The sequence below is a fragment of the Lissotriton helveticus genome, chromosome 5_1, assembly GCF_964261635.1.
Source record: "Lissotriton helveticus chromosome 5_1, aLisHel1.1, whole genome shotgun sequence".
Lineage (NCBI taxonomy): Eukaryota > Metazoa > Chordata > Amphibia > Caudata > Salamandridae > Lissotriton > Lissotriton helveticus.
The window spans coordinates 2,053,713,727-2,053,736,374 of record NC_136065.1 but is presented as its reverse complement, the minus strand read 5'-3'; the positions used below and the strand labels follow the sequence as shown (position 1 = coordinate 2,053,736,374).

Genomic DNA, 22,648 nt, shown 5'->3' with positions numbered 1-22,648 from the left:
CACATCCCCGGGGAGTGAGTGCGAAAGTCAGGCAATACCCCAGAACTTGCAGCCTGAGCCCCTGTGAACTCAGCCCCCGCACGGCAGCAGGCCACCAGGCGTGAGTTGCTCACCAAGACAGGGGGTTCCAGCACAACGTCCACAGCTCTGCTCAGCAGGCGTCTGCCGTCTCTGCGCTTTTCTAGTAGGTAGGCCCCTAGGCAGGGAGGCCCGCGCCAGTCAGCATCCGGATCCAAGCCGGAGGTGGCCCGATACCTCTGTTTCACCCCTGCAGCGTCCACCGTCGTGTGTCAGACCACAGCCACCTACCTCCACAGCTGAGGCGTCGCTGCCCCAGGCTCTGTGCAGGATGTAGTTGCAGAAACCCATGGGGCAAGGGCGTAGTCCATCGCTGTCGGGCACCCCTCTGGTCAGCCCCCGTCTCAAATCACCAGCCAGACAGACGCAAGGTAGCTCTCCTCGCCACTCTCCTTCAGCTCAGTGCATTCACAGGTCCCCACAGGGGAGGGCACACAGGATAGGGAAGCTGCGTCGGCAGGCAGCAGCGCAGCCCGTATGCACTAGGCTGCCACGCCGCAATCCGGGGAGAACGGACCTGAAAATGGCACCACCGCTGTAGCAGGTACTCGACCTCATAGGAGCTCCGAGATGGTGGATGAGGCACTCAAAGGCAGGATATATAGAGTATTAATGGCAGGCTGCCGGAGCTGTGCTAAAGCACGTCCGCCATGCTAGACGGCTAAGCCACACTCCCAATTTAACCGGTTTTGAAACCCAATACAAACCTGTAACAATTGCAGATTTAACCACAACTGCATTTCCTTGCAAAGTCTTGTATGTGAGAGTATATTTCACTTACCTGTGCCAAGTCCCGCTTGGTTCTAGAAATAGAACTTAGGTAAACCTTTTTTATGCTTACCTATGCTTACCTAATTTGTCTGGAGTCAAGTCTCTGAGCATGTGCCATCAGTTTTGAGTGAGTGAATACAATAAATGCTTAACAGACCCTCTGGATAAGCCCAACTACTCACCTACAATACCACAAAGAGAGCAGTTCGTACTCGTCTAATTTAGCCTTTGCTACACCTCGGGGGGCACCCTGGACTATGTGCACACTATATCTTACTTTGGTATAGTATATACAAAGCCAGCTCCCTATAGTGTCGTACCTGTGAGTGCCCTGTAAAAAGGTACACTACATACCCAGGGCGGGTGCGACAGGTTTCTAGGGGAACACAGCACCGACTGTGCCACCCTCCTGAATAGCCTGTCTAAAATGTGTCATACTCAGGATGCCCGATCTCACTCTGTAGCCACCCCTGGGGGGCTGTTCACTACCACCAAACCAGGGTAGGTGAGTGGCCGAGAAGGTACATCTGCGTGTGGACTGCCTGGGTAGGGATGAACTCCCATGTGGGTTTTCCCTACCTAGGGGGTCGGCTCCCCCGATGGGGCACTTCGTGGGGGTGGGGGTGGCCGAGGGTCTGGTGCACTTTTCCATCGTAAGTGCAGTATGAAAGTGTGCATGCCCTTCCTAAACGTGTTAGGAAGTAATGCTCACCTGAGGTTTCTCAAATGTCTGTCAGGTCTGCCATGGCCGGTCAGTGGATACACACTACCACTTATTATGTTTTAAGACCTGGGTACAGCCTGACAGTGAAGGCTGGTGTGCGTACTGGCACCGATAGCGTCTTGGAATGCATGTCCAGACTGCCAATGCAGGCTTACTTGCACTCCGTGTTGGAGGTGTCCTAAGCCTGGGTCTGGCTTGCTATTGCAGGCTAGTGTGCACCCTCGCACCAATGGTGCTCCTAAATACTTGTCAAGCATGCTATTGCCAACTGGTGTGTGCTTTGCACCGATGGTGCTTTTAAATAAGTATCCAGCCTGCCATTGCAGGCTGATGCGCGCAATAGCATGTGTACTCAGACTGGCCTGTTTAAGTCACTAGCCATGCCGAGTCACTTCCTCCAAAGTATCACGAGGGTACATCTTATGCGGTGAAATGAGTGGAAGGTGAAAGGCAGGGCAGGTACACAATATGTCTCCTGCCCAGGTAGTGAGGAATACCAATGCGTGTTGTCACTCACTGCCTACAAGGGTTGCTCTCCCCGTAGGCTAACATGGGGAAATGGCAGGAATAACTTCAGATTGCAATAATGGGTCGCCATGAAGCAGCCTCATGATGTTTTCTGTCATTGGATTTGCAGCGACAACCCTTTGCCAGTGGTAACGGTGGTTTTGTCGTAATTCGCATAGAAATGCACTACTAGAAAATTGCCATTTTTGTGCTCTAAATTCTTTGTGTACCTTTGTGCATGGCTCCAGTCCCAGCACATCTGGGGACTCACCAGGGAATGCTATAAAACACTGGGCATGCAACTGGAACGGCAGACCTCTGCCATTTTTGGGCCGGCTGGAGAGATTGGAGGAAGAAACTTGGCCACTGGAGCCAGATCATAGCCTCACTAAAGATAAAGATCTACATTCCATGGCCTCATTGCCAATAGGATAAATTTAGGAGACATATGTGGTTCAAATGGAGACCCTCTGAATAACCCCCAACTTCAAAGGCACACTCTAGTATATCTACTCATGCCATACCTCAGCATAGGGTGAGATACGCTTAAGGAGACGTAGCACTGGAGAACCTTGACTACGTGGTGCACATTGCCTTTCCTGAATAGTGACTGGCCTAGGCGGACTACCTGCTGTTGTGTGGCACCCTGAAGTGTGCTCTCCAAAGGCTTGTTGAGCTTGCCCTCTATTCTTTCGGAGGTCTCAGTGACATCAAAGATCTCCTAAGAGGGACCCAAACCGTCTACCTGTGACACCTGAAGTGCAGTGCTTTCTCAAGTGCCCACATTATCTGCTGGATTCCAACTGGTAGCGCGATGTGGATCTAAGAAATGTGCCTGGAGACTAGATTGCCTTGTGGAGTCCAAAGCCTGGCCTGCATCTAAGGCATGTGGCTACCTCATTGTGGGGACCTTAGCCCGCATAAACGTCATGTTGGTGGTGAGTGGATTCCCCGGTTGCGGGACCCACGTGACCCGCTTCGTTGATGGTGCCGCATCTCTCTTGTGAGACACACTGACTGCATGCTCATAGCATGCGGTATAAGATTCACATGTTGCGACCCTCGGAGGTGAGGGCATAACCGTAGTAGTGCCTCGTTTTACCTCATGAAGCATTGCTGTGCTTGCGTGCGTGTGTGTGGCCGGAGGTGTATGTGGCCAACATCGACATGCACCGAACGCTGTGGCTCATTTCCAAGGAGGTACAGATTTCGCAAATCTTTGTTGTGTGTGGCCATAACAGTCACACACAACTCTGCGCACCCTAATGTTGTGCCCAGACTGCCTGGTTGTGACCCTGATCAACGTGTACCTGACAGAGTGCCTCCTTCTTCCGAGAGCCCCCTTCTCCATTCAGTTACTGTTCCTCACTTGGCCCTCAGTGCTACAGACCATCTGCCCTCCCATCATCCGGCCTTCCCAGATGACACTGTGTTGCCAGATAGTATTGACCAGATCAGGCCTGGGTGGTGTGAGTGACTGACTGGGCTGAGGGAACGCTTATGAGAAAAGAACGACCCGAAATGGGTCAAGTGACGGCATGACCCCCCCGCCCCCATCCTGACTAGGAGTGACTTCAGCCGTCTACGGCCTAGTGCCAAGGAGGGGAGGGGGTAGGACAGGGTGTCTCCAATCTGTGCGTGTAGGATAGTCTGGGTGAGTTGGGGTGAGTTGGAGGGAGGCATGCGGCCAAGGGGCCTGCAGTGTGTAACCAACTGACCTGCTGGGTATTAGTACACTGCATTTGGGTGCAGAGTGTGTGCAAGCGCTCCCGTACGGACTTTCTGATATCCATTGCACCGCGTAGCGTTGCCGAGTGAATGTGTGTGTGGGGAATGGGGGGGGGGTAGAGTGACAGTGGGGAACCACTGGTGATTCATGACACTGGACGACAGTTCGCCCGATACGTCGATTTCTTGCCAGAATAGCGTTACGTTTAACATTGGTTTTACCTGTGCAGCCTCGGCCCGCAGCGCTGCTAAAAAGTGGTATAATTTGTGGTATGTACATATTTCTGATATCATTGTGACCCGGGGTGAAACCTATAACTGTGTGGTATTGAATTACAAGAGTTGCTAGGGTGGGCCTGGGGTGGACAACGTACTGCATAAGGGTAAAGGGGGGATGGAGATTAGGCTCGTTCACAAGTGTGCATATTACCTATGTCATTTGAACACGACTGGGCCTAGTACTGCTAGTAATAATTTCCAATGTGATTCATGCCCAGAAATACATGATGCTTATGTTGTGTTGGTTATTATTTGTTGAATACAAACATAATTTACATATACTACGTGTGAAGTCTTTTTTGTGGTGCTCAAAGTATTTATCGAGAGTCAGTGCTGTGCCAATGCTTTACACATTGCCCCTGTGGTAAGCCTGACTGCTCAGTGCCAAGCTACCCCAGGGTGAGCACAGGTTATACAGGGTGTGTGATCACCCACCCCGGATGGGAGTGATAGGTCCTGCCTGGCTGGGGTTCTGCCTGAGCCAACCAGAAAGTGGCAGTTCCAACATTCCAGCTGCCAGTCAGGGCACCAAAAAGCCACTTGTGTGAGCAGTGAGTGATATTAGCTAATCAATCCACAAAACCTGAAGCCAGGGACTGCTTCCCAGATAAATTCTTTGCGAGGAATGTTGACAGAGGCTTGGCGAATTTTGGTGCTCAGCACCTTGTTTGTGTCGGTCTCATTGCAGAAAAGGGAAAAGTTTCTAAATCCCCCTCAAGGGACAAAGAGATAGACTTATAAGATTACCTACCATCACCAGACCCGCCCAAAGGTGCTGGAGAAACATCACAGAAGTGGACTGGGATTCTGCCCTCTCTGCACATTGGCCCAAGCACGCCAGCAACTTGCCAAAAGCCATCATGCATCTCAACAGCTAGATCACAGCATGTGCCGACACCCTCGCTCCCCTCAAGTGCAACTCAATGGCAAAAACCCAACCACAGCCAGCTGGTAAACATAGGGCTGAAGTAACGCCACTGCAAGCAACTGGAGCGCAAATTGAAAACAAGTCAAGACACCACGGTTACAGACATCTTCAAAATCGGCCCTAAGATGCGATCACCAGCAGATAAGGAACACCTCTTGCCGACCGCATCAACACCGGTACCAAAAGCCAGAAGGAGATCTTTGTCCATGACAAAATTATATTTGACTGCAGATTGCAATGTACCTCCCTCTTCTGAAGAGAACCCTCATCTTTTAGACATTAAACATGCTTGGTCTACTTTATACCACCTCAAGTGTTTGAATTCATATGTTTAGAAAGCAGGCTGCTACTCCTGTTGGGTTTCTTAGATCTGGATGATTGACGCAAATGAACATGGTAGGGGAATGCAGCATCGCGGATGAATGAAGGGGGTGAGATGTAATGAAAGGACAGCGATGGAGAACCAGGTCTTCAGTGCTTTTCCTCAGACCATTGGTCTTGGAGGCCAAGTAGGTGCAGCATAGCAGTCTTCCAGTCTTATGATCCTTGACTTTGGCTTACACTGCCAGAGTCGAGGAGTTGAGGCACTATCCTTCTGCACAACTCAAGATGCTACTGCTCACAAACTTTTCAGAAGAAGGTGTGTGGAATAAGTTTAAGGTGGTGTTCTGCTGATCAATTTGAGTTATTTGGGGCAGTTGAAGTGCAGAAGCCCCCCCCTTTACTGAGTGAATGGCAGAACCGTACACATGTATGTTTGTATGTGGTATTTGTGTAGCAGAATCATAGCCAAAAAGGCAGTGGAGGGCTGTACATGGTAAAAAGTAAAGAAACAGTGAACAAGTCACCGGAGACAGCTGGGTTCTTAGGGAGGAAGTGGACTGCTAATGCATCATCGTGAAGTGTTTTTTTTAAAAGAAGTGCGGTTCTTTCCTACATTGAAGCAGGGTTGCCCCAGTTGTGATGGATACAGACAAGTTATTCCACATGCTGGGTGCATGGTTGAAAGACCCGATGCTGTGTTGCTTTTTGTTTACACTTTTCCCCTAGTATGATGGTGTCCTGACTACCTGTGCAACGAGAAACCACCAGAAATAGAGAGCTCATGAGCAAGGTAGGCAGAGGTGCTGGTCGGGTTGGCTTTGTAGCTATCTAGCGGTGCAGGACGCAGGCTAGCAAGAGGAGCTAGTGCAGTTTGGTAAGGATAAGGATGTTATATCAGATATGGGGACTGAAGCTCTAAGCTCTTCATTCATTGGTCTGTTCAACTTTCATTCATATTTTGCTTCCACCTACCACAGCGTAGAGCAGTAGGTCAGCCAGCTTCACTGTGATTGGCGGCACATTGCTTGATCACTTACATTGCTTGATCACATACGACATCCGCATAAAAAAATGACACTTCTATACCCGTTCCAAGTACACCTGGAGGGAGAGAAACCTACCCTTCTATTAAAATCATATGCAATGGATATTTACCATTTTTACTGCAATCATATGGCCACAACGTTTAGTCAGTGGTACTTTGAGATATGTTGGCAATAAAATAAATAAGTAGCCACTGCACCAGCTTGATAAGGCCCGGCACTGGTTTTGCCAATGCTGGCTCTGACTGTTATTAGAAGCCCGGACCAGCATTCTAAAGAGACAAAAGGCAGCATGTGCCTTTCTTTCCCCAGTGAACTCTCACAAGACATGAATCTCATTTACCCGCCTGTCACTTTTCACCCTCTTGTTTCTGTCGACAGTCTTTTCTTTCATGGCGCTATCCCTTGTTTTCTGTATTTTTTTCTGATTTTTCCGGTTCATTCTTTTCTTGTTACTGTTGTGTCCTGTTCCTCTTGTCCTTCTCTTCCCCTCTTGTTCAGCATTCTATTTCTTTTCATCTCAAAACCTTTGTTTTTTCTGCTGTTAACCCCTCTCCCTCGTTTTAATGCTCGTTCCTCTTTTTATATTTTATTTTTTTATTTATTTAGTATTTTGTAGAGTGCGCAGCTACCTCCGACGGAGGTGTCCCGGCGCTAAAGACGTTATCTCAGAGGGCCAGAGAAGAAGGGATGGAGTAGGGTTAGATCTGGGAGAAAAACCAGGTCTTTAATTTTTTTCGGAAAAGGGGTTCAGACGTCATGAATCTCAACTCTGTGGGCAGCTGGTTCCAGAGTTTGGAGGTGAGAACTGCCAGAGCCCTACCTCCCGTGCGAGCAAGACGGAAGCGGGGGCATGTCATGAGGCGGAGATGATTGGATCTGAGGTTGGGTTGTGACTGTGAGAACTTCAGTCTGCGCCGTAGGTATGAAGGGCCTTGATCATTAAGGGCTCTGAAAGCTAAGGTAAGGGCCTTGAATTGTATCCGTAGTTTTATTGGGAGCCAATGAAGTCTGATGAGATGGGGTGAAATGGAGTGGCGATAAGGAATGCTATTAATCAGCCTGGCTGCGGCGTTTTGGACACTCTGTAGCTGGTAAATAAGGTAGGATGGAGCACGGACATAAAGGCTATTAGCGTAGTCAAGGTGGGAAGTTATCAGGGCGTGGACTACTGTTTTTCGGGAGTCTAGCGGTAAGTAGGAGGATGATTTTTTTTAACATACGTAGCTTTCCGAAGCAGGCAGAGGTCACTTTGCTGATTTGGGTTTTACAGGAGAGAGAGGTGTCAAATTGAAATCCTAAGTTTCGGGCTGCTAGGACTGGTACTGGGGGGGGGGTAGAGTTCGGTAGGCCACCAGATGGTGGGCGGTACAGGTGATTTCTGATTAAAGAATAAGACTTCCGTCTTATCCGTGTTGAGTTTTAAGTTGTTCTCAGACATCCATGAGGCAATCTTCAGCATGCAATGTCGAAAGTTGTCGAAAGATTTTTCAGTGTGGTCTTTGAAGGAGAACACCAGCTGGGTGTCGTCGGCATAGAAGGTAACTTTGACGCCACAAGATTCGACAACTTTTGCCAGTGGTTTGAGGTACACATTGAAGAGGAGTGGGCTAAGGGAGGAGCCCTGTGGGACTCCCCAAGTCAACGGTTTTTTGGAGGAGAGAAAGGGACCCAGCATCACTTGTTGAGTTCTGTTTGTGAGGAATGATTTTATCCATGAGAGGGGGGGCCCGCCGATCCCTATCTCTTGAAGACGAGTCATAAGTTTGTCATGCGATATGGTATCGAATGCAGCGGATAGGTCAAGGAGGACCAACATGGCCTCCTCTCCCCTATCCGTGCATTCCTGGATTGACTCGGAAACTTCAAGCAGTGCTGACTCGGTACTATAGCCCGGTCTGAAGCCAGATTGGGTATCGTGGAACAAGGAGTTTGTTTCAAGGTAACTCGATAGTTGGATTTGAACTGCTTTCTCAAGTATTTTTGCGGGTTTGGGCAGGAGTGAGATCGGGCGGTAGTTGTTAAGACAGAGAGGGTCAATACCAGTTTTTTTTTTAATAGGGATAAGCAATGCATGTTTCCAGCTAGCGGGAACAACACCGGTGGATAAGGAGGAGTTCCAGAATTCGAGAAGGGGGTTCAAGATTAGGGGGGCAATTTCATTCAGGATAGTGGCTGGGGCAGGATCCAGAGGTGAGCCGGATTTGCATTCCAGAAATAGTTTCAAAGCATGTTCCTTAGTGAGAGGTTGGAATGATGTAAAAGCATATTTGTAGTTCGTGTCGAGGTCTGGAGCGCTGACTTGATCGTTCTGGCGGATCGTTGCAGCGATGTTGGTAATCTTCTCTTCAAAAAAGTTTGACAGATTATCACTCAGTGTTTGGGTCATGGGTACTGGAACGGTAAGTGCATTAGGCTGAGTGAACTCTTTCACTATATTGAAGAGAGTTTTGGTGGAATTTTTTGCTTTGGCGATGCTGATAGAGAAGTAAGTGCTCATGGAATCGTGTTTGAGTTTACGAAACTCTTTGAGGCTTTGTTTGTAGAGTGCCTTACTAATAGGGTCATAGTTCAGTCTCCAAAGTCGTTCCAGCTTTTTGCATTTGCTTCTGTGTGCCCTGAGTTCTTGTGTGAACCATGGGGCAGAAGGTTTAAGTCTGTGGGAGGTAAGGGTGTGTAATGGGGCGATTTTCTCTATTGCCGCTGTGAGGTCGTTGTTTAGAATACCTACCGCCGCATCCAGGTCGTCTGGTAGCGGGTTGAGGTTGTTGAGGTAAGTTTGCTCTAGGGCAGTTAGTGAGAGTTTATGCCATTTTCTGCCTTGGGTTCTAATGGCGGACTCCTGTTTGGTAATTTGGGTTAGAGAGATCTCAAAAGGTATTAAATAGTGGTCTGACCATGTCAGCGGTAGAGGGGGGATGATTTTAAGTTTCTCGTGGTTTGAGAATATAAGGTCGAGGGTGTGCCCTGCTGAATGGGTGGGGCCATTTACCTTTTGTGGAAGATTTAGATTTTTCATAGATTCCAGGAGTTGAGCAGCTCGGTTGCAGTTGCTCATATCCACATGGCGGTTGAAGTCTCCTAGTACCATGAAATGAGGGTGTTTAAGGGAGAGATCTGCAGTGACTGCCAGTAGCTCTAGGATGGCTGGTTGAGCAGTGTTAGGGGGGATGTAGGTCAGAATCCCAGAGGAGATGGCAGTAGTGGAGTCCGTGATTGAGAAATATAGAGCTTCTATAGGTTTGATGTTTGTAATTTTCCTGGTAGTAATTTTCAGATGATCTTTTAGAATTACAGCGATTCCTCCACCTGATTTGGAGCCTTCGCGGTTAAGGCAGGAAAAGCTGTACCCAGACGGAATCGCTAGGGCGATGTCAGGGTTGGAGGAGTCATTTATCCAGGTCTCGGTTAAAAATAATGCGTCCCAGGATGTGGAGGACAGTAAAAGCCAGATGTCGTTGGCGTGGCCGTGTAGTGAGCGGCAGTTGACTAACCCCATGGAGTAGGTTTTGGTAAGAGGGGGTTTGATGTCAGGAGGTTTGCGAGGACAAGTCCAGGCGGGGCATAGGGAGAAGGAGCAGTTGTGGAGAAAAGGGCTGGCTAAAGGGAAGTTGCAAGACGTAGGGGACGGGCAGGAGGTCTTGCACAGGTCCAGGAGCTGAGCTCTGGTCCAAGTTATACGCTGGGCTGGGGGAGAACTGGCAGCATGGCTGGCCCTGGGCACGGAGCCGGCGCGGACGGGCGCAGACGGGCTTGCCTTAGGCGCGCCCGCTGCGCTCGTCCGCTGCGCGGCCGGGAAGTGCACATGAAGTAGTGTTAGGGGGCGTGGCCAAAGGGAGGTGGGCGTGGCCTCGGCGTGCCGGGCAATGGCGGCAAACCTGAATTGTGGTTCGCGTCAGCGCTGGGGTCCGCTGGGCGTCAGTGCATGAAGTAGCAGCAGGTAAGTTTTTGTTAAAAACACAATAGACAATCAATTTTTAAGAAAATCTAACCCATAAAATTCCTCTTATATTCTCATCACATACTTTTCACCTTCCTTTGCTAGCTTTACCTCTCTTTCTTACAGAATGCCTTTCTTGCCTCTCGCTCATTTCGGCATCATTCTCTGCTCTCGGCTGTCCTGCTGCTTTTGTTTTTGCCTCGTGCTTCCGAAGCGACAAGAGGCCTTGAGAGTGCAGTGTTTTTGTGAGCTGGTAAAGGGTACAGCGTGTACTGTGCCTGTCCCTCTCGACTGCTCCACGCAGAGCCTCAGCTATGCGAAGGGTCCTCTTAACTGGATGGACCTCCGATGCTCGGGGGAGGGAGGGAGCAAAAGATAGTGGTGCAGGCCTCTGAAGCATGGGCTGAGGACCACTCCACAGGATGGGTTTTAGGGCTGCAGAGACATTCCCTCCAGCCATTCAAGCAGTCTGACCTGCCTCTGGGCTGGGTCTGGGAATAGAGCCAAGCCTTCAGTTACTTGCAGAACTCAAGTACTGATGAGGTGTGGTCCAGATACCTTGCTTGGAGCAGGTCACTGATTCCAGAACCATCTTTCTAACCCATACAGATCCGCAGATATCACGGTTCACGGTTCACTGCAGTTGCAGACTAACCTTGACATCCAATACCCTATACTAGAAGTGGGCGGTCATCTAGAAGTACCCGCTCAGCCGGAAAGGGTCACTCCTTCCTATAGTAGGAAGGAGTGACCCTTTCCGGCTGAGCGGGTACTCCCAGATGACCGCCCACTTTTGAGACTATCCGTGTTTCTCAACACACAATTTTGCTCCCAAACAAGGACTTTAACTAGACTCTGCCAAAGTGTTTCAAGCTATTCAGGGCTTAACTGGTCTCTTACAGCCTGTTTTCCAACTGGTTATCAGCCAATGGTCCTCCAGTAGTTGCCCTGTGAACTGACACAGACTCTTGGCATCCCTAAATTCCCTGTTTCACTTAACACTGGATCCTCCAGCACTGCACACAGGAACCATAATGTTGTCACATTGTACAAATCGCTTTTTAAGTTCGCCTACGTGCAGCTCTGTAGGAAAACACCAGCACTAGGGTCAAGCCACAGAAAATCTAGTACCTAGGACATACAGACTAAAAAACCCTTACGAGATATACCCTGAGAAGGTACTGGGCCCCTCTTAGGTTTGTGGTGCATCATATTCTTAGAAGTTCTTTTTACTTACTACAAATAAAAGCCCAATTTTTCTTACAGGTATAGAAATGACTGAGCAATTAATTTACTGATTATCAACTGCGTTACACCAAGTAAGATTTTCAGACAACTACCACTTCAAAGAGAAAGCATGAACCTTTGACTGTATCGGTAGTAGAGCCAAGTGCTCAGAGGGAGTAATTTTGGTTATTCAACTGGAGAGCAACAGCATTGTTAGCCCCGACACAAACTGATAAATGCCAAGATCCACCCAGGATACTACCCAGTTACTACCTGCTACCTCCAAACTGCTAAGAAAAGGTCTCACACTGCACCTTACTATTTTACCTGACCCAAATCCTACACCAAATCTCACCCACTGCCTTTGCCTAAGCATTAGTGGACAATAACTTCCTTGACCTTATTTCAACGTAACAGCAACCTAATCAAATCCTTAGCATGTACCCAACACCAATGGTGTACCTTACTGTGTACCTACTCCTACCCAACTGTAACATTATCTTACCAAACAGTAACCCTACTCTGAACTTTGAGTCTCAGTGTAGTGACATTAACACGTGCAAATTAAGGGAACGCTCCGATTGAATGACAGAATTTATCCGATCCCAATCATCAACTTGGATAGCTCATCCTCAACTGAAATTATGAAACCATTAATCACATACATATGTGATGTTGGAACACTGGAATGGAATCCTCTCACATAGCAATAGAGCTATTAAACACCACACCCCATCACCTTGCCAATCCAAACTTGTTTTTTCCAACTCACCGAAACTGATGACTTGTCACTACTCGCACATTCATAACAGTTTCCCTGCACAGCTTCTAATTCACGGTTAACTTGATCAAATAGATCATCTCAACCTGTCCTTTGTCGTATTCTTTGCAGAACATCCTTCATGTGCTAATTTGATTATCAACATCCTTAGCCTTACTTAAGGAACAATCTGATATATTCTTAATAACCTCTTTAACACTCAGCTCTTTGCATCTATATGAAACCTCATTACATCTCCATCTAATGGCTCACCATTAATCCATACATTTACAACTAGTTCCTTCACTTTCCCTAGAATCTGATCTTACCTCAGTGCACTGTCCCACTCACTCAAGAAGAATATTCTTCTTCCATTAAGACCACCAATACTAAATGTACTTCTTTACATTCTCCTTACCCTCTTCAAATCGGTAATCTGGAGACAGTTGCCCATGATATTCCTTAATCCTTTACCATATACATTCAACATCCTTTTTTAGATAAGCAGGCATGGTCTTTCCTTCCAACCCTTTCTCACATTTAAAATATGGACCGTAGATTTGTGAATCTATCTTGCAACTCCCACACTTACGTTTTAAAGTAAAGTGTTGCTTTGCCCATAAAAATCTGAAGCTTCTTGTTCCATCATTGAATATACCCTGTCCTGTCCCTCTAAGCCTCCTCGATGCAGACCCTACTCTTCCTTCTGGCTCTTCACTCCTGTGAGCTAAAACTATCCCTCTGTCCACTTTGGCTGATGCTATTTAGACAAGTATTTGGAAAACACACCTCATCTGAAAAGTTACGTTAGTTGATCTTTAATATTAGTATAGTGAAGCGCGACTGACGCTGGAATCTGGGGACCACGGTTCGATCCCCGGCTCCGGCGGCAGGTTAGCCCACCACCATGTGACTCTGGGCAATAGCTCGCTTAATCTTCCCGACGGCCCCCAGCGCCTAGAGACCCTTACGGGTGATTGTGCGCTTTACAAATGTGGACTTTACTTTACTTTATCTACTCTGCACATGCTCTCTGTGAATACTTCCGTGTTCCGTGTCTTGCTGGCGCTTGGGACTCTCCATCAGCCATTGAGATCCAGGAGGTGTCCATAGCCACACCGTGCAGGCGATACCATTTAGAAAGCGTATAAAGACCATTGCCGAGTCCCGCATCGCAGGTGATTTAGTGTCTCTGGCGCTTGGGCATTGGGCTCCATCCAGGAGGTGGCTTTGTCACACGGTGCATCTGATACGAATTAGGAGGCGTTATAAAGCACTTTTCTGAGTCCCACCTTGGAGGACGCGCTGGGACACTACCGGACGAAGCTAAGGCCAAGGGTGGGCCCAGAGCAAGCTGGAATGGGCCACCCCCCTTTCGACTGCAGGCTCAGAGTATGGGGCTTTCGGAAAACAATTTGGACCAAAAGCTGTCAGATTTTGCTTTATCCCGCACCAAGTGTTAGCATCATGATGAAAAGCAAGCATTGGGATCGTTGACTTTGTCTCGCCGTCTCCTGCAAAAGCAACTTCAATAGACCGGTTGATACAGCGAGAGGTGCATGTCATTAGCAATGAAATGGACCTCATTGAGCCAGACTTTCACTTGGTTCTTGGACCAGAAAACCTTCTCCAAACCCTTGCTAGCTCGTCACCTGAACCTCTTTCAAGCACACTAGGTTGTCCAAAGACGCCTTAAGTAGATTATCTGAGAAACCTGTAGGAAATCAATCAAATTATTCTTCTTCCAAGGTGGCCTCCACTACCGCCACTGGTTCTTTAATATTAGGATTACATACAAGACCAAAATATTTTTCATGTTGCAATCCTAATGAGTACTATTCACCTTCCGTAATACACACATACACTCTTTCTGCATTATTCCTGCTCATATCACCCGATTATCTCCATTTCTTTGCCCCTGTAACCACTTGCTTTCATATCAGACAGCTACACTATGCACATTTCCTCCCATGTCTTTGAGATGGGAGTCTGGTGAGATTAATGAAAACAAACATCGAGTCAGCCAACACTCTTACATTTTTACCACTAATTTCCAGTGGGCGTGACGTTTTTCTAGTTCTTCACTAGTTGTTTTAAGTTTTTCCACACAATGTCTCCAGACTTCATGTTGATCCATTGTTTCTTGATTTCAATTGTTGCCTCTACTGACAATACCATTTCACAACTCTTGCTACTGTTGTGAATGTTTGTCTTTTTCTGTTTCCCTCAATAATCTTCGTTGTTTTTTCTTAATTTTTCACATCTTCAACTTTTGTTTCATTTCATCACATTACATTTTAGAAGTACAAGTTCCTTTAGCTACATAGGGCCAGATGCATCAAAGGGTTTTGCCAATTCTGTGTCTATGGGAAAAAGTGTTCATGCATACGGCCCATAGTTGTATGGAAAATTGGTGTAGGGTAAACCAGGATAGTGCCCCGCACTTCACCCCCGGGGACATTAGTTGCTCTATAGGTTAATTCTATGTACAAAACAAATGTTTTTGAAGGTGATCAAAATACACATTGTTTGTTCGTTACAAAGAATTATTATCGAATAATTGTCAAAATATTCGAAGGTTAATTTACGATGCTAGCATCAATAGCTGAAAGGCTGTCCGAGTGACATTCTAAATAGCAATAGCAAACATAGTGCTCACTTCCGATGCTTGTCAGTCATGCTAGCCGAAGTCAATCTGAGCGACATTTTGAATATTTAGACAATGTTGAAAAGCAATAGCAGTTAATGTGAGGAGATAACTCAACAGACTTTATCCGGAAAAGCAGTGATTGCAAGTTTGGACTGTTTAGATCCGGTGAAGAAGAGGCTCACATAATTTTCAAATTAAGGAATCGAATATATTTGTAGTTTTGTATGGTGTAAATATTTAGAGCCAATTAAATCTTGAGGAGAAACAGGTTTCACATTTTTGGGAGACTGCATGTTTGGAATTAAGGGCTGGTTGTTTGTTGCTAATTTAGTGAGGCTTAAACTGAGAGAGTACTGTATTTGATCTACTGAAGAATACGAATGACTGAGTGAGTGAGCCTTGAAAAAGCAGTTGGCCAGCGAAACACATATTGGCATGTATTAGGCAGTGTGAAAATCATATGCAATCACTGTACCATAAATTAACTTTGGAGTATTTTGACAAATTGTTTCACCTCCAAAATCATTTGCTTTCTACACAGCTGTATGTTCAGTTCCTATTACAATCTGAATGGCGTAATCTAGTGTGGAGTGGTTAGAGAAAAGCATTATCAAACATAGTGCTCACTTCTGATGCTCGTTCTTTTTCCTCCTCACAATTCAATCTCCAAGCAGCCATCATTGAGTGACCCAAATTCACAAATCACAGACCACCCCGTAAGAGCTGCTGCACAACTTATCCTTTCCTCTTCAACTCTTTGAATACATGCAAAAAGCTTGTTACGTTCCAATACCACCTTAACTTCTGGTGTGAAATGTTTCTCCAGTATGGCCATTGGCATTTAAAATACATTAGCTCCCTGTTGGTTGCCATCTTCCACTGTAATTTTAGGCAGGCCTTCATACAGTCTATTTCCTTAACACCAGTATTATGAATGTTTTAACACATTTCCTCAATGGATTAGATCTTTACCATCTAATAGCTAAAACATACATAAACTAGGCAGGTCACCAGGTGTGGCAAAATATTCTGTTCAACCATAATAGCAATGCACGCCTGTTCGGAGATTGTTTTCTATGTTCCATTTCAGATCACTTAATCAAGCACAATCAGTCCTAAATTACACCATGTCAAGTAGTTGTGCCCAAGTGTTGGGCTAAAAGAAGACAGAAAGCCAAGCCACTGTTTCTAATAACGAATATTGAACAGAAGAACTCAAGCTCCTAGCTGAAGGCAAAAACTTGAAACCTAAATCTTGGCAACAAACTATGCCAAAGTATTTAATAAATGAAGCAATTTGTCTGTCTAAATGAATTCACAACTCACATCCTTCAGTCGTAGCAATATGCAAGTCCATCCAGTAGGTCAAATCCTCAGTAGATAGCTCAATTGCCCCAATAACCAATTTAGTAGCTGTAACATTTGAAGTCACTAACAACTATATTTAGGCCCAGCATCATTCTGAAACTCTGAATTTGAAAACCATCATAAAGTGGAAGGTTCTCACCCAAGTAAACTAATGTCCCCATCTATCACTTACTATACTGGCAAATCCTTTACACCTCTCAATCTACAATTAATTGAACCAACTCTGGTCCAGATAGAGGTTAGGATTCCAGGCCGTACAAGCATCTTAGGTTTATTGCGAGACGATATCCGACCTCCAGCCTGATGTTCCAACAGACTAACCTCAACTAAAGTTACCTGAACATGGAGCACAATGTATTGTGTAATGTGGGAACACAGGAATGGAATGCCGTTATGCTTCAGTATAAACATTGAACACCATTAACCCAGGTCTTAGACCTGGGGGTTGCCAACTTTTTCTGAAAAGAAAATTACTTCTGGTGTCTGAAAGTCATTCTGACCTACAACAATTATCATCAAGGTCTGGCAGAATTGCAATAGTGAATGCCGCATGCAAGACAACCAATAGAGAGAACCCTACCTCATCAGGGTTATCTACAATAATTTTAATAAAAACAATATGAAATGCTTACATGCTACTAATGAAGTACCAGCTATAGCAGCAAGTGTCCTATGGCACAAGGGGCCTAACAGCATTAGCTCACCCCAACTCAGCATGAACTGTCATTCAAATATCAGAGCAGAAAACATTTTAGAAGCACAATCATTTTGGATTGGATTTAAACATCACACACATTACTTAAAATGCCTACATTTCTCTATCAAATATGCTTTTCGTTTTTGAGGAAACAAACTCAATTCCCCAAAAGAAAAACATTGTCACTTGCATACAAAAAACAAGCTTTGGTAATGTATCCGTTTCGCCTATGTAATATATCAAGAGCAATTTTCATCAATCATCGTCCCGCAGAGCTCCCGACAGATAACACGGGAGTGGAGAGGATGTGGCGCAGCAGCCACAGCTGCTGACTCAAGAGCTGGGGATCCCTTTTCGAGTCTTGGCAGCGCTGCGCAACATCCTGTGATTCTATGCAAATCACTTACAGCCTGATTCATCAAGCTGATTTGCGCTTGCAAAGGGCCAGATTCTGGCCCTTTGCGAGTGCGATTTTTGCATTTGGGATTCATCATCCCAAATGCAAAAATCACTATTACCGAAATCGCATATTTGCGAGGAATTGGATTTAAGGAATCTCTAATAGAGATTCCTTAAATGCAATTCATCAACCAATTAGAAATAGCGAAATCGCAATATTTGGTCTCAATTTACCACCAAGTCTGACTTGGTGGTAAATTGCGAAAATAGTGTAAAAAGCACTTTAGTGCATTTTTTTCTTTTGCATGTTACACACACACATGTCCTTTGGACATGTGTGTGCGCAACACCTGTTCAAATGTGCATTTAAGGGGTGCTACAGGGTGTCCTTTGGACACCCCTGGCACCCTTAAAATCGCTATCTTATTTGCGAGTAGCAAATTGCTACTCGCAAATAAGGGATGCTCGCCATTCATTCCTATGGGCCTTTTGGCCCATAGGAATGAATGGGGAGTTATTCCTTATTTGCGAGTAGCAAATTGTTACTCGCAAATAAGGAATGTGTAGGAATCGCTATTTATTTAGCAATTCCTACATGAATACCGTTTTGCGAGTCCTCAATAGCGATTCGCTATGAATCGCTATTAGGGGCTCGCAAAACGGCCCGTTGATGAATAAGGCTGTTAATCTCTCCGGGTGTTATATAAATATGCTGCAAGAATTAAAGGCGAAACTTTATAAAAATATAGTTTCACCAAAGCGGATACTAACAGTATTTCGGCAGCGGGAAACAGAGAAGCAGACAAGGAACAAGCCTTGGTAAATGCAGGAAAATATGCTACAGCCAATAGAAATGGAGAAAAGTTAAGTGGCACGCACAGGAACCAAGGAGAAGCCAGGAAAGAGAGAAGGCGGAATGCAAGTCCCTTTTAAGTTTTTATTAAAATCAATAGATTTCTAAAGCACAGTGCACGCACTGGGCAGGTGAAAACTAATGAGTAAAATATATATTTTTTTATCAAATACATGCTTTGATTTTTAGTAAATACATGGTCCTCAAACATAAGGTTTTCATTTCCAACTACACCCATTTACAAGTGCCTCACATAGACAGATTAAGCATTAGGGGATCAGCAATTACTTTCAGACACCAGACCATCATTATGCTAGGACCAAAATTAGGTCAGGGGCTGGCGATAAAGCCAAAAATTGTAGAATAACTTGTTTCCGGGTTTCACAAGCCACTAGAGAAGAAGACAGAACACTAGAGAAAAGGGTTGAACACAGACACAAGCTAGGGAACAGAGGCCCCTAGAGAAGAGGACAGAACACCACCACAAGCTAGGGGACAGAGGCCCCTAGAGAAGAGGACAGAACCCAAACATAACCTAGGGAACAGATGCCCCTTGAGAAGAGGACAGACCCCAAATACAGCCTAGGAAGGAGAGGCCCCTAGAGAAGAGGACAGACCCCAAACATAACCTAGGGAACAGAGGTCCCTTGAGAAAAGGACACAACCCAAACACAGCCTAGGGAACAGAGGTCCCTTGAGAAGAAGACAAAACCCTAACAGAGGCCCCTAGAGAAGAGGACAGAACCGAAACACAACCTAGGGAACAGAGGTCCCTTCAGTAGAGGACAGAACCCACAGACAGTCTAGGGAACAGAGGCCCCTTGTGAAGAGGGCAGAACCCAAACACAGCCTAGGGAACAGAAACCCCTTGTGAAGAGGGCAGAACCCAAACACAGCCTAGGGAACAGAAACCCCTTGTGAAGAGGGCACAACCCAAACACAGCCTAGGAACAGAAACCCCTTGTATAGAGGGCAGAACCCAAACACAGCCTAGGAACAGAGGCTCATTGTGAAGAGGGCAGAACCCAAACACAGCCTAGGGAACAGAACCCCCTAGAGAAGAGGACAGAACCCAAACACAGCCTAGGAACAGAGGCCCCTTGTGAAGAGGGCAGAACCCAAACACAACCTAGGGAACAGAGGCCCCTTGAGAAGAGGACAGAACCCAAATACAGCCTAGGTAGGAGAGGACCCTAGAGAAACGGACAGACCCAAACACAGCCTAGGTAGCAGACGCCCCAAGAGAAGAGGACGGGACCCAAACAACCTATGGAACAGAGGCCCCTTAAGAGGACAGAACCCAAATACAGCCTTGGGAACAGAGTCTCCTTGAGAAGAGGACGAAACCCAAACACAACCTAGGGAACAGAGGTCTCTTGAGAAGAAGATAAAACCCTAACAGAGGCCCCTAGAGAAGAGGACAGAACCCAAACACAACCTAGGGAACAGAGGTCCCTTGAGAAAAGGACACAACCCAAACACCGCCTAGGGAACAGAGGTCCCTTGAGAAGAAGACAAAACCCTAACAGAGGCCCCTAGAGAAGAGGACAGAACCGAAACACAACCTAGGGAACAGAGGTCCCTTCAGTAGAGGACAGAACCCACAGACAGTCTAGGGAACAGAGGCCCCTTGTGAAGAGGGCAGAACCCAAACACAGCCTAGGGAACAGAAACCCCTTGTGAAGAGGGCAGAACCCAAACACAGCCTAGGGAACAGAAACCCCTTGTGAAGAGGGCACAACCCAAACACAGCCTAGGAACAGAAACCCCTTGTATAGAGGGCAGAACCCAAACACAGCCTAGGAACAGAGGCTCATTGTGAAGAGGGCAGAACCCAAACACAGCCTAGGGAACAGAACCCCCTAGAGAAGAGGACAGAACCCAAACACAGCCTAGGAACAGAGGCCCCTTGTGAAGAGGGCAGAACCCAAACACAACCTAGGGAACAGAGGCCCCTTGAGAAGAGGACAGAACCCAAATACAGCCTAGGTAGGAGAGGACCCTAGAGAAACGGACAGACCCAAACACAGCCTAGGTAGCAGACGCCCCAAGAGAAGAGGACGGGACCCAAACAACCTATGGAACAGAGGCCCCTTAAGAGGACAGAACCCAAATACAGCCTTGGGAACAGAGTCTCCTTGAGAAGAGGACGAAACCCAAACACAACCTAGGGAACAGAGGTCTCTTGAGAAGAAGATAAAACCCTAGCAGAGGCCCCTAGAGAAGAGGACAGAACCCAAACACAACCTAGGGAACAGAGGTCCCTTCAGTAGAGGACAGAACCCACAGACAGTCTAGGGAACAGAGGCCCCTTGTTAAGAGGTCAGAACCCAAACACAGCCTAGGGAACAGAAACCCCTTGTGAAGAGGGCAGAACCTAAACACAGCCTAGGGAACCGAAACCCCTTGTATAGAGGGCAGAACCTAAACACACCTAGGGAACAGAAACCCCTAGAGAAGAGGGCAGAACCCAAACACAGCCTAGGTAGCAGACGCCCCAAGAGAAGAGGAGTCAACCCAAACGCAACAGAGGCCCCTTGAGAAGAGGTCAGAACCCAAACACAACCTAGGGAACAGAGGACCCTAGAGAAAAAGGCAGAACACAAACACACCCGAGGTAACAGAGTCCCCCAGAGATAAGGGCAGCAGAGGCAAACCCTTGGCACTTGAGGCCTCCACAGATAAGGGCAACATAAAGACACACCGAGGTGCAAAAGACCGCCAGATATAGAGCAAGTATAGAGCAGAGTCAGATTTCTAAGAGCTAAACATGCAAAGTTAGACGACCTTTCAAGGTTACTGTGATAGCTCCAATTTGCTTAAACAGAATAAGTTATGTAGACACACAGCAACCAAAAGGTAAGTTGTGGCGCAAATAAAAGGCTTAAATAAAGAGGTGACATACAGAGAGAAATATGGACAAGCAACCACGGCCGAACTGACAGGCAGAGAGGGGAAATTGCATGCAAACCGAAAAATGGAACGCAGACAAAAAGAAAACAAAACTTCCACGCAGAGAGAAAACTGGAAATGCATAACGAAAAGTGATAAGACAAGCAGAGAAACTGACGTACAAGAAGAGGGGAAAGTGTCCTGTCACTGAATCGCACACATTGGCACGTGGAGGAATTGACACTCCAATGAGCAGAACAAACAACACTAGAAGGTCACGTGTTCCAGCTGGCCAACACAACAGCTTGGGAAACAAGTTTGCCTGTAGCAGCTGTTGTACCATCGCCCCCCTGCACCCCACTGCTCATGGAGGAGGCATCTGTGCACCGGGGGCTGTCTTACCAGGAGCATGCGGGAGGCAGGGCTGCGGAGCCGTGGTATCCACAGCATGCTGGAGAGCTCCTAGGGGCGCCGGGCCCCCCTAAACACAGCGTGCAATAGACGTGGCGAGCAGCGCCCTCCGCCCTGTGCCGGAAGCCAGGGCTGCCCTGCTGCTGCCTCCCCCGCGCCGAGCCTGGGGGTGCACAAAAAAGCAGAAACTTTTAGGGAGGTTTCGTTAAAGCTGAGCTCTGACCCGGGCGCAGTCCGCAGAGCACTTCCAGGGCCGAGGCGGGGGCAGGTCGGCCACACCCCGTGGGCCGGCCGTGGCCTGCAGGCTCCTTAAGGCAGGCGGCTGTGGGAGTGAGGGGGGGGGGGGCGCGTACGAAAGAAGTGGCAGAAAATAGGAAAGAAAGAAAGAGACAGGAGTGGGTGGGGGAAGGGCAAGGTGGAAGGCTGTGGGGTAAGGGGAGGGGACTCGTGCATTGGGGCGGGACTAGGAACGGGGTAGTGACTTCCATAATATGCATGTATTTAATAAACTTGAAGTGCTTGCATTGGCACCCTCCGCTCGCCTGGCTGTGAGTGATGGTAAAGTGTGCTGACATTATTGGATGGGGATGTGGGCGGAGACTAAAAGGGACTATAGATAGGAGGGGCGCTCGGGGATGTGCGGAAGTGCGCGTACAATGTAAACACTGCTGGTGAAGCAGCCTGGTACGTCACGTGCGGAACATGCATGCACGTCTTATTTGAATGCACTTGTAGGTAGCCAAAGTCAGCCTCAGCAATACCATACCGGCCATAGTGGAGGCGGTTTGTGGGGGTCGGGGAAGAGGTACAGGCCTCCTGGGCACAACTGTCACGTAGCTCCGAGTCCAGTGCTTTAATTGGAAATATACAAGTGCAGGTACTCACTCTTCAACGTATCTGTTTGCTCCTGAGAAGTTCCGGTACACTCCTCTTAAACGTATTGCAGCAGTGCTGAAAAGTGCAGGCCCTCTACCTTTCAAATGAAAGAAGTGCAGGTACTCACTACCTGATAGGAGCTGCACGTGTATTTGTAACATCACCAGGTTTTTTTAGGTCTCGCGACCTATCA

General features: G+C 47.2%; 1 protein-coding gene across 1 annotated transcript in view; it reads right to left on the bottom strand.

The window, feature by feature from the left end:
* Window positions 1-22,024, bottom strand: part of LOC144756274 (carnitine O-acetyltransferase-like) — a 177,215-nt gene extending 155,191 nt beyond the window's left edge. Inside the window, exon 1 of the mRNA XM_078645930.1 lies at window positions 21,571-22,024. Within this exon, the coding sequence (XP_078502056.1) occupies window positions 21,571-21,618 (48 nt within the window). The 5' untranslated portion in view covers window positions 21,619-22,024. The remainder of the gene's footprint in view (window positions 1-21,570) is intronic.
* Window positions 22,025-22,648: the final 624 nt, after the last annotated feature.